General features: G+C 42.1%; 1 protein-coding gene across 1 annotated transcript; it reads right to left on the bottom strand.

The window, feature by feature from the left end:
- Window positions 1–951: 951 nt before the first annotated feature.
- Window positions 952–3,416, bottom strand: LOC136444020 (N-fatty-acyl-amino acid synthase/hydrolase PM20D1-like). The gene is made up of 2 exons (XM_066441428.1): window positions 1,992–3,416; window positions 952–1,509 (listed from the first exon to the last, which is right to left on the bottom strand). The coding sequence occupies exons 1-2, from the start codon at window positions 3,304–3,306 to the stop codon at window positions 1,301–1,303; spliced, it is 1,524 nt and encodes a 507-aa protein (XP_066297525.1). The 5' UTR covers window positions 3,307–3,416; the 3' UTR covers window positions 952–1,300.
- Window positions 3,417–12,518: the final 9,102 nt, after the last annotated feature.

Genomic DNA, 12,518 nt, shown 5'->3' with positions numbered 1-12,518 from the left:
AATGAAACATACTGCTTTCTCTCCCTAGTACTTATGAGAAATAGGTGTGGTAGTTGACAAGCCCCCTTCTGGTCCCCTGTTGCAGCGGTTACATGGCTGTGTGGTCCAAGGGTAATAGAAATGGAGAAGGGCGACGTCCAATATGACAAAATCTGTGGGAAGAACTTTAACCTTTCTTCAACCTTCCCCAATATTGTGTAAATAAAGCGGAAGCTAATTTTCCCATATACATAATCAACTCCTACGGTATTTGAATTTATATACAATACACGATGGTGCCCACTTCTCTTACTAGTATACATAAAGCACCATGTCTAATAAACAAAATGGCAAAATACAAAAAGGAGATAATGAAATGTGGTGAAAAACATCTTTCACATGTATATATCTATATCTTTATTCATTTTCATGTTGATATAGCATTTTATATAAATAACACATCATTGCTTAATGCGGACCATATACCATGTGTCCAATTTGCTTAATTCACAATTACAGTGAAACCGTGCTGACATAAGATTTGACAGAAAACCCATCTATGTATAATTCCCCTCAGGTCCCGTGTTAATTCTATCAATATGTTGACATGATTTGGCTGATTAATTACTTCCACTTAATCCTCCTCCGAACGGATGTTTGGCGGGAGATAATGGATTTGGTTAATTATCCGGTCTGATCTGTGGTGAAGTAATCGAGTCACGTCGTATAAGCCGAGATCGAGGTTGGAAAATACGGTATGTATTGAAAAGAAAATTGCATCCCTTGTTCCGACACGCTCTATTTATCTTTCTACCTAAGATACCGTAAAAACTATCTTACCTTCAGACAGCTGAGTGTAGGTGACACTGACAACTGTTTTTCTGTGGCAAAGTTAACGGCGCCTCCTTGCAGCATATGGTGGAAATGCAAATTTTTGTCATGGGCTACAGTTAGTGACAAACGGACATGACACAGGTATAAAGTTTCTTTATTGTAACAAGATACTAGTGTTGGGTATATCTAGACAAGATGGGTTTGGCTTATTTTTTGGGCGCAGAGGAAGACGCAAAGCCCCACCTATATTAACTCCACCTTTTCTGTAGTTTGTTGGTTATAAGATTTTAAGAAGAAATTGGCGTTATGTTCGTCCCTTTATCTGGGAAAGTTGGGTTGTGTCCGCAGTTCTTAACACAAAAAAAGACAATAAAAAGGTGAAAGATCGATTGCTGGATCCTGCCTATCTAACTGATTAGTGCGAATTGTTAGGTAGTACGGCTCTTATCTAGCTTCTATTTCTGTGACTTAAAAGAAGCTGAAAAGGTTACAAGTCCCCATCATGCTCGTGCTTCCTCACTACTAAAGGTCTGTCAACGTTCAGCATCAGGTGGAAATAAAAGTTCATCGTCCTCTCGTAGTCCTCGATGGAGATCCTCTCGTTCACGCCGTGAAATCTCGCGAGATCTTCGGGACCCATGACGTTCGGAGAAAACCGGTAGATGGCGCTCGTGAGGTTCCAGTAGTGGCGAGTATCTACAATTGCAAAATGAATTAAACATATTTGGGGGAAGATTTGAAAAAACGTGTCATTATTAATCAAGTTAAAGATAACATCCGGATACAAATTCGATGCGCTATTATTGACTTTATGTACAAAGTCTTTGCCTTCGAACGGTCTGTGTGTTTGTTTGGGTTGGTTGGTAACTGTGTATGTGTATTTGAATACACTGTCAGTAGAGCGGCAGGAAGTAAATGAGTGGGAAGATGGACGCAAATTTCAGACTTAAAGTACAGTTCAAATGTGATGGAACTAGTCGTTAATCAAATATGATCGACGGTCCAGATCATGGGTCAAGAAAGAGACTATCTATTCAAAGAGGTTATTGTTTCTGGTCTGTTTGCTTTTCAGATATATTTTTTGTGTTGGAAAAAAGTTTCAACTCTGCGCTGTATTAACTACCGACAACAGATAAACTTTAGTGCAAATAAATGGGCATTTCTTAAGTTTTGCGCACCTGTATTACCAATCATCACAGAGGGCGCCACAAGTGAGTCCGGGTAGATCTGCTGGATACTTTCCTGTATCGCCAAGTACGCTGGAGACTCCGGGCCGCTCGGAGAGACGGGCGCAGGAACTAGAGACTCCACGACTTCCACCTTGACCCTGGGATCGTTGATGACCTTGACGTCGTGATCTAGAACTTCCTGGATCGTGTGTTTAGGATGAACTCGGTGGTTCACGATGGCGACTGCTTCGGGAGCGATGACGTTGTCCTTGATCCCGGCGTTAAAACGTGTGACGGCTGTAGTGGTTCGGCTTAAAGCGTTAGTGCCGGCCTTCTGGGTCATAACCCATCGCATGACAGGAGTAAAGAGCCACAGGTTGGACGTGACCACGCGATGGGGAAGGCTCATTTCGGTAGCAAGGTGCTCGGCGAAGTCCCGCTCAGGACCGGAACCCCAGAGGTTCGGCTGTGGGTTCCTTTCTAAGCTGGCAACAGCCTGAGACAGAACGCCTATAGCCGACTCTTTCTCAGGCATAGACCCGTGTCCTCCTTTCATTCGCACACTGAGCTTCACCGTTAAGTACCCTTTCTCTGCAACGCCAACCATGGCCACTTTCTTGGCCACCCCCGGGACCAAGCCTTTGGTTACGGTAAGGCCCTCGTCTAGAACAAACTCCACGTTTACTCCGCGATCCTCCAGCAGTTCTCCGATTTTCTGCGCTCCGTAGTGACCACTGACCTCCTCATCATGCCCAAAGGCGAGGTACAAAGTCCTTCTCGGTCGATGCCCCCTCTTCAGGTGAAACTCCAGCGCCTCCAACTGTCCCATGACGTTATGTTTGTCGTCTATGGTCCCCCTGCCGTACACAAACCCGTCCTTCTGCTGCCCAGAAAACGGCTCAGCTTCCCAGCCAGGTTCCTCTGTAACGGGAACTACATCCAGGTGAGCTGCCAGCAGACCAGGGTTCAGAGAGCTATCCGAACCCTCCACACGATACAGGAGACTAAAGTTCCCAACAACCTCCCTCGTCACTAGCGGGGAGGAGTGAAGAACGGGGAAACTGTCACTGATAAAAGCGACGAACTTGATCAGTTCCTCGGGCGTTCCTCGTCCGGGTTCGTACGAGATCGTGCGGAAGGTTACCGCCCGGCTGAGCCTGTCCAGCCGGTCTCTGGTGGCGGGGATGAAGTCCTGATCTGTAGCGTTACAGGGCGGTGGGCGGGTCTGGTAGGACGGGAACGTGACGGTTCGGACCACCACAATCACAACTAAACACATGAAGGGAACGCCAACCCACTGTAACAGCCCTTGGGCAGTAGACATGATTTAGACTTGATCGTGACCTGGCAGTAGACAGCGCTACTAAATATAAGTCAGCAGAAATAGCTCCATATACAAAGCGAGCCCCCGGCTATGCACTTGCTGGTAACGGAGTCTAGTAGGTTCAAGGTTGTAAAAACCAAAGTCCGTATGATGAAACGTCATGGAAAACCACAAAGGGCGCCAGGTGACCTATGGGAGCAAAGTCCATCCAGTACCACCGGTGTTCTTTACACCCCTGTCCACTAGGGGAATACGCTTAACTCGACGCTTGGTCGCTCGACGAATGTCATAGATGCAGAACGAATATCTTTTACAAAGGTCTTGTTTCCGTTTTTTTTTTTTTTTGTCTGCATTGGTAAGTGCTCTGGTTTGTTTGTTTGCTGTTTTTTTTATTGCAAAATACAAAACAGACAATAAACAGTGGTGCCGTACTCAAGCGGGCTCATGTTTATAACCACTGGCTGACCCGGGTCTAAGTATGTTCCCGGGCTGAGTGGTTACTGGAGACTGGCGGGATGCGAAGGGTGAGCTGACCTGTGACAAATGTCTTCGGCAGGCTGCACAGTACAGCTGGCAGGACGTGAACGTTTTTTGTGGCATCGTATGGCGCAATCGATAGGGCGTTTCGCCCAGAACCGAGAGGTCCCGGGTTCGAAACCACCGGTATGCCCCGATGTTGTGGCCTTGGGAAAGGCACTTTACACGAAGTTCCTCTCTCCACCCAGGTGTGAATGGGTACCTGACTTCGGTTGGGGAAGGTCGTATTGAGGTCACCTGCTGGCGCCGAATGGCAGCCGCCAGACCATTGCGACAGTTTCATAAAGTGCAAGTGTGCAAATATGTATCATGTGTATTATTGTGTATCATGTGATTGTAAACCCAGCAGAAATTCAGCATTGGCTGCCATTGCACGGGTAATTTCGGACCAATAAACCATTTATTATTATTATTATTATTATTATTATTATTATTATTATTATTATTATTATTATTATTATTATTATTATTATTATTATTATTATTATTATTATTATTATTATTATTATTATTATTATTATTATTATTATTATTATTATTATTATTATTATTATTATTATTATTATTACTATTACTATTACTATTATTATTATTATTATTATCATTATCATTATCATTATCATAATTATTATCATTATCATTATTATTATTATTATTATTATAACGTTAGCACATGTCCAACGGTCAGAAACCCAAGCTAGGATGGCATTTGCCTGAGAGTGGAGCTTGCTTCAATGTCGAGAAGTACAGAGAGTACAGGTCAGAGGTGGTAGAACTAGTAGTTAATCATACATGACAGTCCATGGCATGGAAAAAGCTACCGGTTACCGGGAATAATTTTTGGGTCTGTCTATTTGTGTTTTCATGTAATTTCCATATGCTAGTCACGGCCAACGTAGAGTAATGATTAGACACATGTGTTAGTCAAAACTTTATTTACAAACTTAATGACCTAAAATTGAATAAGACAGATGAGATACACATTTCACAGAGTCATGTGATCTTCGAACTCTTGTTTCCCTTATAGTGTCTCACCCCTCGATGTGTGGTGGACGCTTAGTTAATAACGCCCCCAATCGGTATGCTACAGAACTGCACACCTCGCTGTCACAGAGATACCTGATTATTGAAATATTGATAATGAAATATTTTAGTTCAACTAAATCAGCAAGAACTCACGCACTGAAACATATCAAAAAGCATTATTCTAGCACGCTAGTCCATGTGCATTCTTAGACACATGCTTGATTACATCAAAGAGTTGTAGAATTCACAAGGAATGTATTTCCTCCATGAATCATAACAACATATAACATGGAATTTTTCGTTATATCGTAGCCTGCCGAAATCAATAAAAAGATGACCAGTGAAACGTAGAATGATTGACACACAAATATTACGAAGCAAACAAGCAAGAATTCAAGAATGTAGATATATCTCGCCTTCTGTTTTACTCGTATACGTCCTTCACTCTAGACCAGGGCAGATGAGAAATCCGTTCACAAATCCAGCTTATCAAACTACCATTCTGATCATAAAACTGCAATTAGATACGATCGTTCATTTCGGCATGTTGCCGTCGCTAAACCCTTTCCAAATCTCTCCATAAATACTAGCTGACCTGTATCTAATTGATGTCACTCGCTCGTTATCCGGCAATACTAGGAAGTTCAGCCAACTAAAACTACAAGTGGAATTGGAACCGACTAGACAATGAGTAGTCTAAATAGATGTGATGTGGCAAACTAACCGTGTAGTAGCTGTTCATCAAGTTCGGATTACGTGAATTAGACTTAATCATGACCTTGCCTAACCTTGGTTCAGAAGATATTGATGAAGTGTAACGTAAAGCTATGAGATGTGACTTGGGCACTTTAACCCAAGCTTGGTATCGGTTGGCCTGAAGTTATTAGTCTTGTCAGTAAACTATGCGCATTTGTAGGGGTCGTCCAAAAGGCAGGGTTGTTGGCGTAGTCGTGTTTCTGATATAGATGCCTTTGATGTTGGGCACAGTGTATGATATATTGTTGTTAGATCCCCCCCTTCCACAGAAGCGGCGACCGTTGAGCAAAACTGTGCGACCAAAACTCTCATTAGCATTTGAAACGAGTTCCCTTGTCAAAGCAGATATGCATTTTGTAGTGTTCCATATTATACATGTACATCAGGGATCATATAGAATTCATAAAGGCATAGGTCATAGAAATCTAATTTTGGCTGCTCGACTGTCTCCAACCAGTGGAAGGAGGTCTCCCCCCTAACGATGTAGGTCGTGTATGACAGAAACGTATTCCATGTAATGCTAATAACGAATATCTTGCTTGCAGTTAATGTAGAACAGAATGAGGGGGAACTTGAATACTGTAACTGTGCATTTTCCTATAATGACGGACAGCAGAAGTAAGTTCAAAGCTATATTGACTTTCGAAGTTGCGTATATCCATGTTGAGTTTTTGTTTGTTTGATTGTTTAGACGTTTGGTTATTGATTAGAATGCCGAGGGCTTGTCATTGAGGTCATGAGGAAAGTGTCAGACAAAATATAACAAGGATACAGATTACACCATTAAATTCCTAATACTAATAACAACAATGGAAAATACAGTGTAATTGCAATAACTATGAGGATAATCTTATAAAAAGATAAATTTGTATCAATGTGATAACGATCTGTTGACGGTTATATTGATCGTGGTTCTGATGATGATTGCAATCGAAGAGTCGGTTTATAGTAGTGACTAACTAGGAAGGGACATTAATCAGAGCCAGTTCTCCCGGTCCCAATGATACTTCGTTAAACGACGTCATCAAATCTTCCCCTTTTCTTCTGTCTAATCATCCTGCTTTCCTGACTTCATTTTGTCATGGCAATTTGGCTTGATCAACCCTGACAATGAGTATGATCAGAGCATGCTTTGAGTTGCTACGCATTTCAATTAAAGTCAGCTATTGTGATTCCAATGCTGCTTCATTAAACGTTAAACAAGTTCGTCAACCCGTCTCCTTGGTCTTCGATTTAATCATCATGCTTTGTCTAATTCGTTTTTGGCCTGATCATGCCTGACAATGACTGTGATCGAAGTGACGTTTGGTTTTAATAACATAGCAGAGTAATTAGAGTTCATACTATTTAATCCCGGACTACGTCATCAAGAACCTCATCCCATATGTCTTCAGCTTGATAATTGTGTTTTCCGTAATTCCGTGTGTCAAGGCAATGTAGCATGTTCAGCTTTGATAACGATTGGAATATAAGTGTTGTTAACAGTTGTATAACTGGGAAGACTACATCAAAGTCATTTCTTGTAATACCAGCACTGCTTCATAAAAATCATCAGCAACCCAACCTTTCTTTTCCTTCAATTCAATCATCATGCTCTCCTTCATTCTATTTGTCACGGTGAGTTGGCATCATCAGCTCTTCCAATACCCGGCCATTGAACCCGCAAGCACCCTACTGACATCCCGCCGTGTATGCAGTGAGATGGGGAAATAAACAGGTGGTGGGTGCACTGCATTTAGCCTGGGGTACTGGGCAGAGGATTAAAGGAGGTAATAACCAAAATGATGGGTCATCCATATCCGTATTCAGGTCATTTCTCTCTGCAGCTATGCAGATTTAATAGACAGACACATGCTAAGAGTACTCTGTTGCCTTAAGAGCAGAATGACCGAGAATCAATCGTTATTTTCTAACCCTCGTTTTAGTAGGTATCCTTCCGTCCCGGGATGTGATAGTAGCACCTTGGTGTCATGACCGTGAACACCGTCTTGTGTGTCTCGGCCACAGTAGGGACAATGAAGGTAGAAGGGACCTGGAACTCTTATCATTATATAAACATGCAATGTAGCATTATGGACCGATATTCATGTAACATCAACGCTAATAATTCCACTGGGTACCCTAAGACCATCACGTTGTTAAAGAATCGTTGAGACCATCTCAAGAATGTATTAAACACTTGGGCATTCGAAGTGTGCATACTTCATGGATGACTGACGCTTCATTAGTAGATCTCTTCAAATTCACCTCTGTCTCTACAGTGGTGGTTTTAGGGTACCCAGCCGACTTATGAAAGTTGACTTCAGATATTAATATTATAAACGCAATGCAAATTATCTTCAGCTGTGTATCTTTAACATCAATGTACGCAAGAGATGGAATCAACCTTGCATGCCAAAACAACCATGAAACCAAAACCATTAAAGTCACATAAACCAATAGACAAACGTCTACCAAGCAATTTGTTGGTTTCAAACGACAATTTGTTATCGCTATCTCTCACTATCAATCAATACTTTCCAATTTCTCATCGCGATACCATCTGAGTCAAATCTTTTTTCGATAAGACATCCTTGGTCCATCCAGCTAGTGCATAGATTATATATATATGTGGGGCGCATTAGGTTTGATTGAGTGGGGGCTGAATGTTCCGGGACCTTTTAATAAAGCTCGGAATTGGAGTAGGCTACATGCTAACTTTCCCATTATCTCCGGTGTCAGGGTCTTAAAGGATTATGGTCGTTCCGTAAGCCTGTCAATCACTTACTGCCGGGCCCGGTAGGAACTGCAAATGTCGCATCTGTCTGGTAGGTCTGGTACATAGCATGCAGTGGACAGTCTCGCATTTGGACCACCCGATTGCGGGTTCGAATCCTGTTCCTGATCCTCCGTATAGCCTACCTGTATGGTTTGTATTCCTTTCAATGAGACTGTCTAACACGTAAATATGCGAGCGTAGGGTTTTCGTTTGAGAGACACTACAGTTTTAGCAGGTTAAAGAACTCATCCATGCTTCTCAAAGAGTGCATGAGAAATAGATCGTCCTTACAAACTCAGAGTCACAGAAAATTTTGCTGAGTAGATTTTAAGACAAGTTTCATCTTATTATGTAAGCTACCTGCAAGCCGAATACCATCGATATCCATAGGCCCTTTGGACAGTTATATTCCTTGAAAAAAAACGCCCTGCAGTTCCAGAGCAAGCTACTAGGGAGCCCAAACTTACACCACTTCTCCCTTACATCAAAAACTTTCTGCCGTGGGATAATCATGACCACAGCAAATCTAGGGCAAAAGATCAGCCTGGGTCAGCCACCAGGGGGCCAAAAATTGACTTTGACCATTGCGTTCACAACAGCTGCCCATATACCAACTATCATCATATTCCATCTTGAAGCTCTTAAGTTATTGCTCTGGATACATATAAACTTACACACACACACACACACACACACACACACACACACACACACACACACACACACACACATTATGACACACGCACACACAGATAAACGGAGCCCAAAATTTTACCTTTATTTTTCACGGTGGTAACTACAACTGCATGCAATGATGATCATGCATTTGGGAATTCATATGTGGTATTACTCCCGAATCTTCGAGTGTCCAGACTTTACCAACTCACTCTCCTATTGTGTGTGGCCTTCTTCAATAACTATTTCAAAGAGCTCGACGCCACACAGACTGTCCAGAGAAGCCCCTTTAGAAAATAACGCCGCCTCCCGGAAATTACCGTGCTGAAATATTTATTTACGCGATAGATTGAACATGCCATAAAGGTCACGTAAATCCTTGGCTTAGACATTATGACACCAGAAGTATTCATTGGAAAAATAAGGTCTTTATTCGGGGTCAATGGGTTCTTCACCCTTAGGACTGTGTTATATACCAGACTCTTAATACAAAATGCGGTATCATTGACAGTACAGAGGTGGTCCGTAATAAATCAACTAAACACAAAACGCTCCTAGACCCAATACAATTTCGACAGCGGACTGTCAACTGCTAGTTACAAAATCCAATATTCATAAGCGTAGTACTATTAGATTTAGCCCAAACGATATCAAATGATAGAAATAAATATGTTAAAGAAAGTCTGATATGATATTGACAATAGAAGAAGGGGGCTCCGAATCAAATACTTTAGAAAACAGTTTTACAATGCTAATGACTTGCATGTACAGCATTCGATTAAGAAAATCATTGGAGAGTCAAAACCTATTTTTACAATTATACTAGCATTACATTCAGACCAAACGATATCTAACGACATGTTGATAAAATGTGATATACTTGACCATAGGTAACCCTGATGTTTAAAAAAAGTTCTCCGTTACCAAGGCCACTAATCGGGTTGTTGAAGCAGACATTAAATGATTCATTATTCATTAAGGGGTAAACGGAACAAGTAAGACCTATTTAATAATTCCAGCCGGATAAGCAGGGTTAACTGGCCCGTTGCCAAAGGAAACCTCCGCAGTACCCTTCTGTCAGAGTAAGTATATTACTCTGGCTTAGCAGATGTGAATGGTGGGACTTAATCGGATTAGACTGACAACAAAACCCCCATGAAGAAATTATAAGCCCCTGGCGATCGGGCGATAACGTTGAGTCCCTGCGATTGAGGACCCATCAAGGCTTGCTGCTGAAGCCATCGCTCGTGGGATTTTGGTAAATGTCAGACCTTTCAAAGGCTGTCGTCTCAAGTTTAAAGTCGTTTTCGTTGTTTGGCAGCCTGTTGGAAAGGAAACCGTTTTCTTCCGGCCTTTAACTACGCCCCTATCGACCTGAAAGGTTTTAAAATGTCAGGCCGCGGACACTTAATTTGCGCTGTGTTTGCTGGTTCCTTCAATATTTTCAGACAAAGCTTATCATAGCCAGAGACGGGGTCCGGTACAGACTTCCAATCACCTTTGACCCGGTACTCACGCCACACTTCCAGAGAGTGTTATGGGCGCTCGGTTTTTCAGTTATCCTAAAGAAGACCACATCTGGAGGGCTGGTAGCCTATTGTTGATTCCAATCCTTGTGTTGGAAAATAGTCAAACCTTTTCCATGACTTATTCGAATATTTGATTATATGCAACAGAATTCAGAGGATAGCAGCATTCACAAACGAATTGCTGGTGTCTACAGGGGACTGACAAACTTGAGGGACGTTCCCTCTCTCCGTGCGTTTAATCTGTGTTCTCCGACATATCAGTCACGACAAAAGTGCTGAGAAACGGGGGATGTAATTAGGATCCTTCGCACCTGTCTCCGCCCCGTATAACAAAAGCTACAATTCACCCAAATGGAATGACTCTGGCGGGCTGGTAATGTGATGTGCACAGGGGATGAGCTGCCATCAATTGTCACCGTAAATATATATTTTAGGATCATGGGAGAGATGGGAGTCAGGAAAAGTTTTATGCGGCATGCTGATTGAATATTAGGCTCCTTGAGATGCGTCTTGTTTTATAACCCAAGGAATGGGTACTGACGTGACGCATGTACGCGGCCTGACCTTTAGTTGGGCGCTTTATGTTTATCAAAGTTTTAGCTCAATAAAGCTGGCGAGCCTTCAACTAGATTTCAGGCGCAGAATACAATCGAGCGGAATGAAGACGAAGATCCATCCTCAAATTGAACTGTTTCAACTTAAGTTTTCCGTGAAGAATGGCTAGTTGTTTCAATGAGTTCCTGCCTTAGACAGCGAAGTTTGTTTGTAAGATGGTTTCCGACATTGTTTTGGGTATTATTTTAATCATATTTGAGAAAATGCTTTTTGAATTACTTTTAAATTGTACTGTACATCAAAAGCAATCGTAGATATGTACACATCGTTGCATGATATGGGGATAAATATCTTTGTGTTTCGAACACAAAACTTGAAGTATCGAACGTCTCTAGCGTTCCTATAAAACATGATATTTGTTTGACTAAACATTACCATAAAAATGGCCAGCCTAATTTCCTACCATCCTGTTTGTTTGACTAAACATTACCATAAAAATGGCCAGCCTAATTTCCTACCATCCTGTTTGTTTGACTAAACATCACCATAAACATGGCCGGCCTGATTTCCTACCATCCTGTTTGCAGATCCCATGTTTGAGCTGATGGATTTCTGATCCGTTCAATTACACGTGAGTGTGGGATCGATGTCGTGAACGAGGTTAATCAAGACCCTGATTGATTTACGCTTCTCACACATGGGACACGCCGGAGTCCATTAACTCGGCCGCGCCTAATTTTAAACTCGATTCTCTTCATCTGCAGCTCTAGCGTCGTGACAGTACGCCTCCGCACTTCTGGCGCGATCAGTTTTAACTTATTGTGTTCCATACAAGGTGATAAGTGATATCCCTGTAGCTGAACTAGTAGCAGCCTCACAGTTGAGCTCCTGGTTCAAATTAAATGGTGACTGAGCCACCCCGGTTCAGATCCCAATACCCATAGAAGGGCATCCTGGTTGGGTCTGCACATATATCTTTTGGAACGGACTTAAAATGGGGGTCCCCTGTTCGATGAGGGTCTTCGAGTACGTTAAAGGAGAGGGACTGGCAGTCCCTCTTTGTAAAGATATACCCTGCTACAGAGACAGAAACTTACTGCCCTATGTGCTTTTAGCTAGGCACATAAAGGTGCACAACAACAACAACAACATACATGGCAATATGAGTATCACATACTTTCAACATATATGTTGATATGATACGTTCCTGAGTTTGCTTGAATACTTGACCTTGGCCTTGAAGTTATTTATTTATTTGAGTAGTTACTTTCTGATAACCAGCATGTGACGCTTGAAACGATGATACGAAAACATTTCCACACATCACGTACATAATTAAAGCGATATCGATACTTCATACACACCGATAGGATCAT

The sequence above is a fragment of the Branchiostoma lanceolatum genome, chromosome 10 (genome assembly GCF_035083965.1).
Source record: "Branchiostoma lanceolatum isolate klBraLanc5 chromosome 10, klBraLanc5.hap2, whole genome shotgun sequence".
NCBI lineage: Eukaryota > Metazoa > Chordata > Leptocardii > Amphioxiformes > Branchiostomatidae > Branchiostoma > Branchiostoma lanceolatum.
This window is presented reverse-complemented; position numbering and strand designations above follow the sequence as displayed.

Coding starts and splice junctions, on each gene's coding strand:
- LOC136444020 (XM_066441428.1), bottom strand. CDS start 3,306: ATGTCTACTGCCCAAGGGCTGTTACAGTGGGTTGGCGTTCCCTTCATG. Junction 1,510..1,991: donor TGTGATGATTGGTAATACAG/GTGCGCAAAACT, acceptor TTGCAATTGTAG/ATACTCGCCACTACTGGAAC.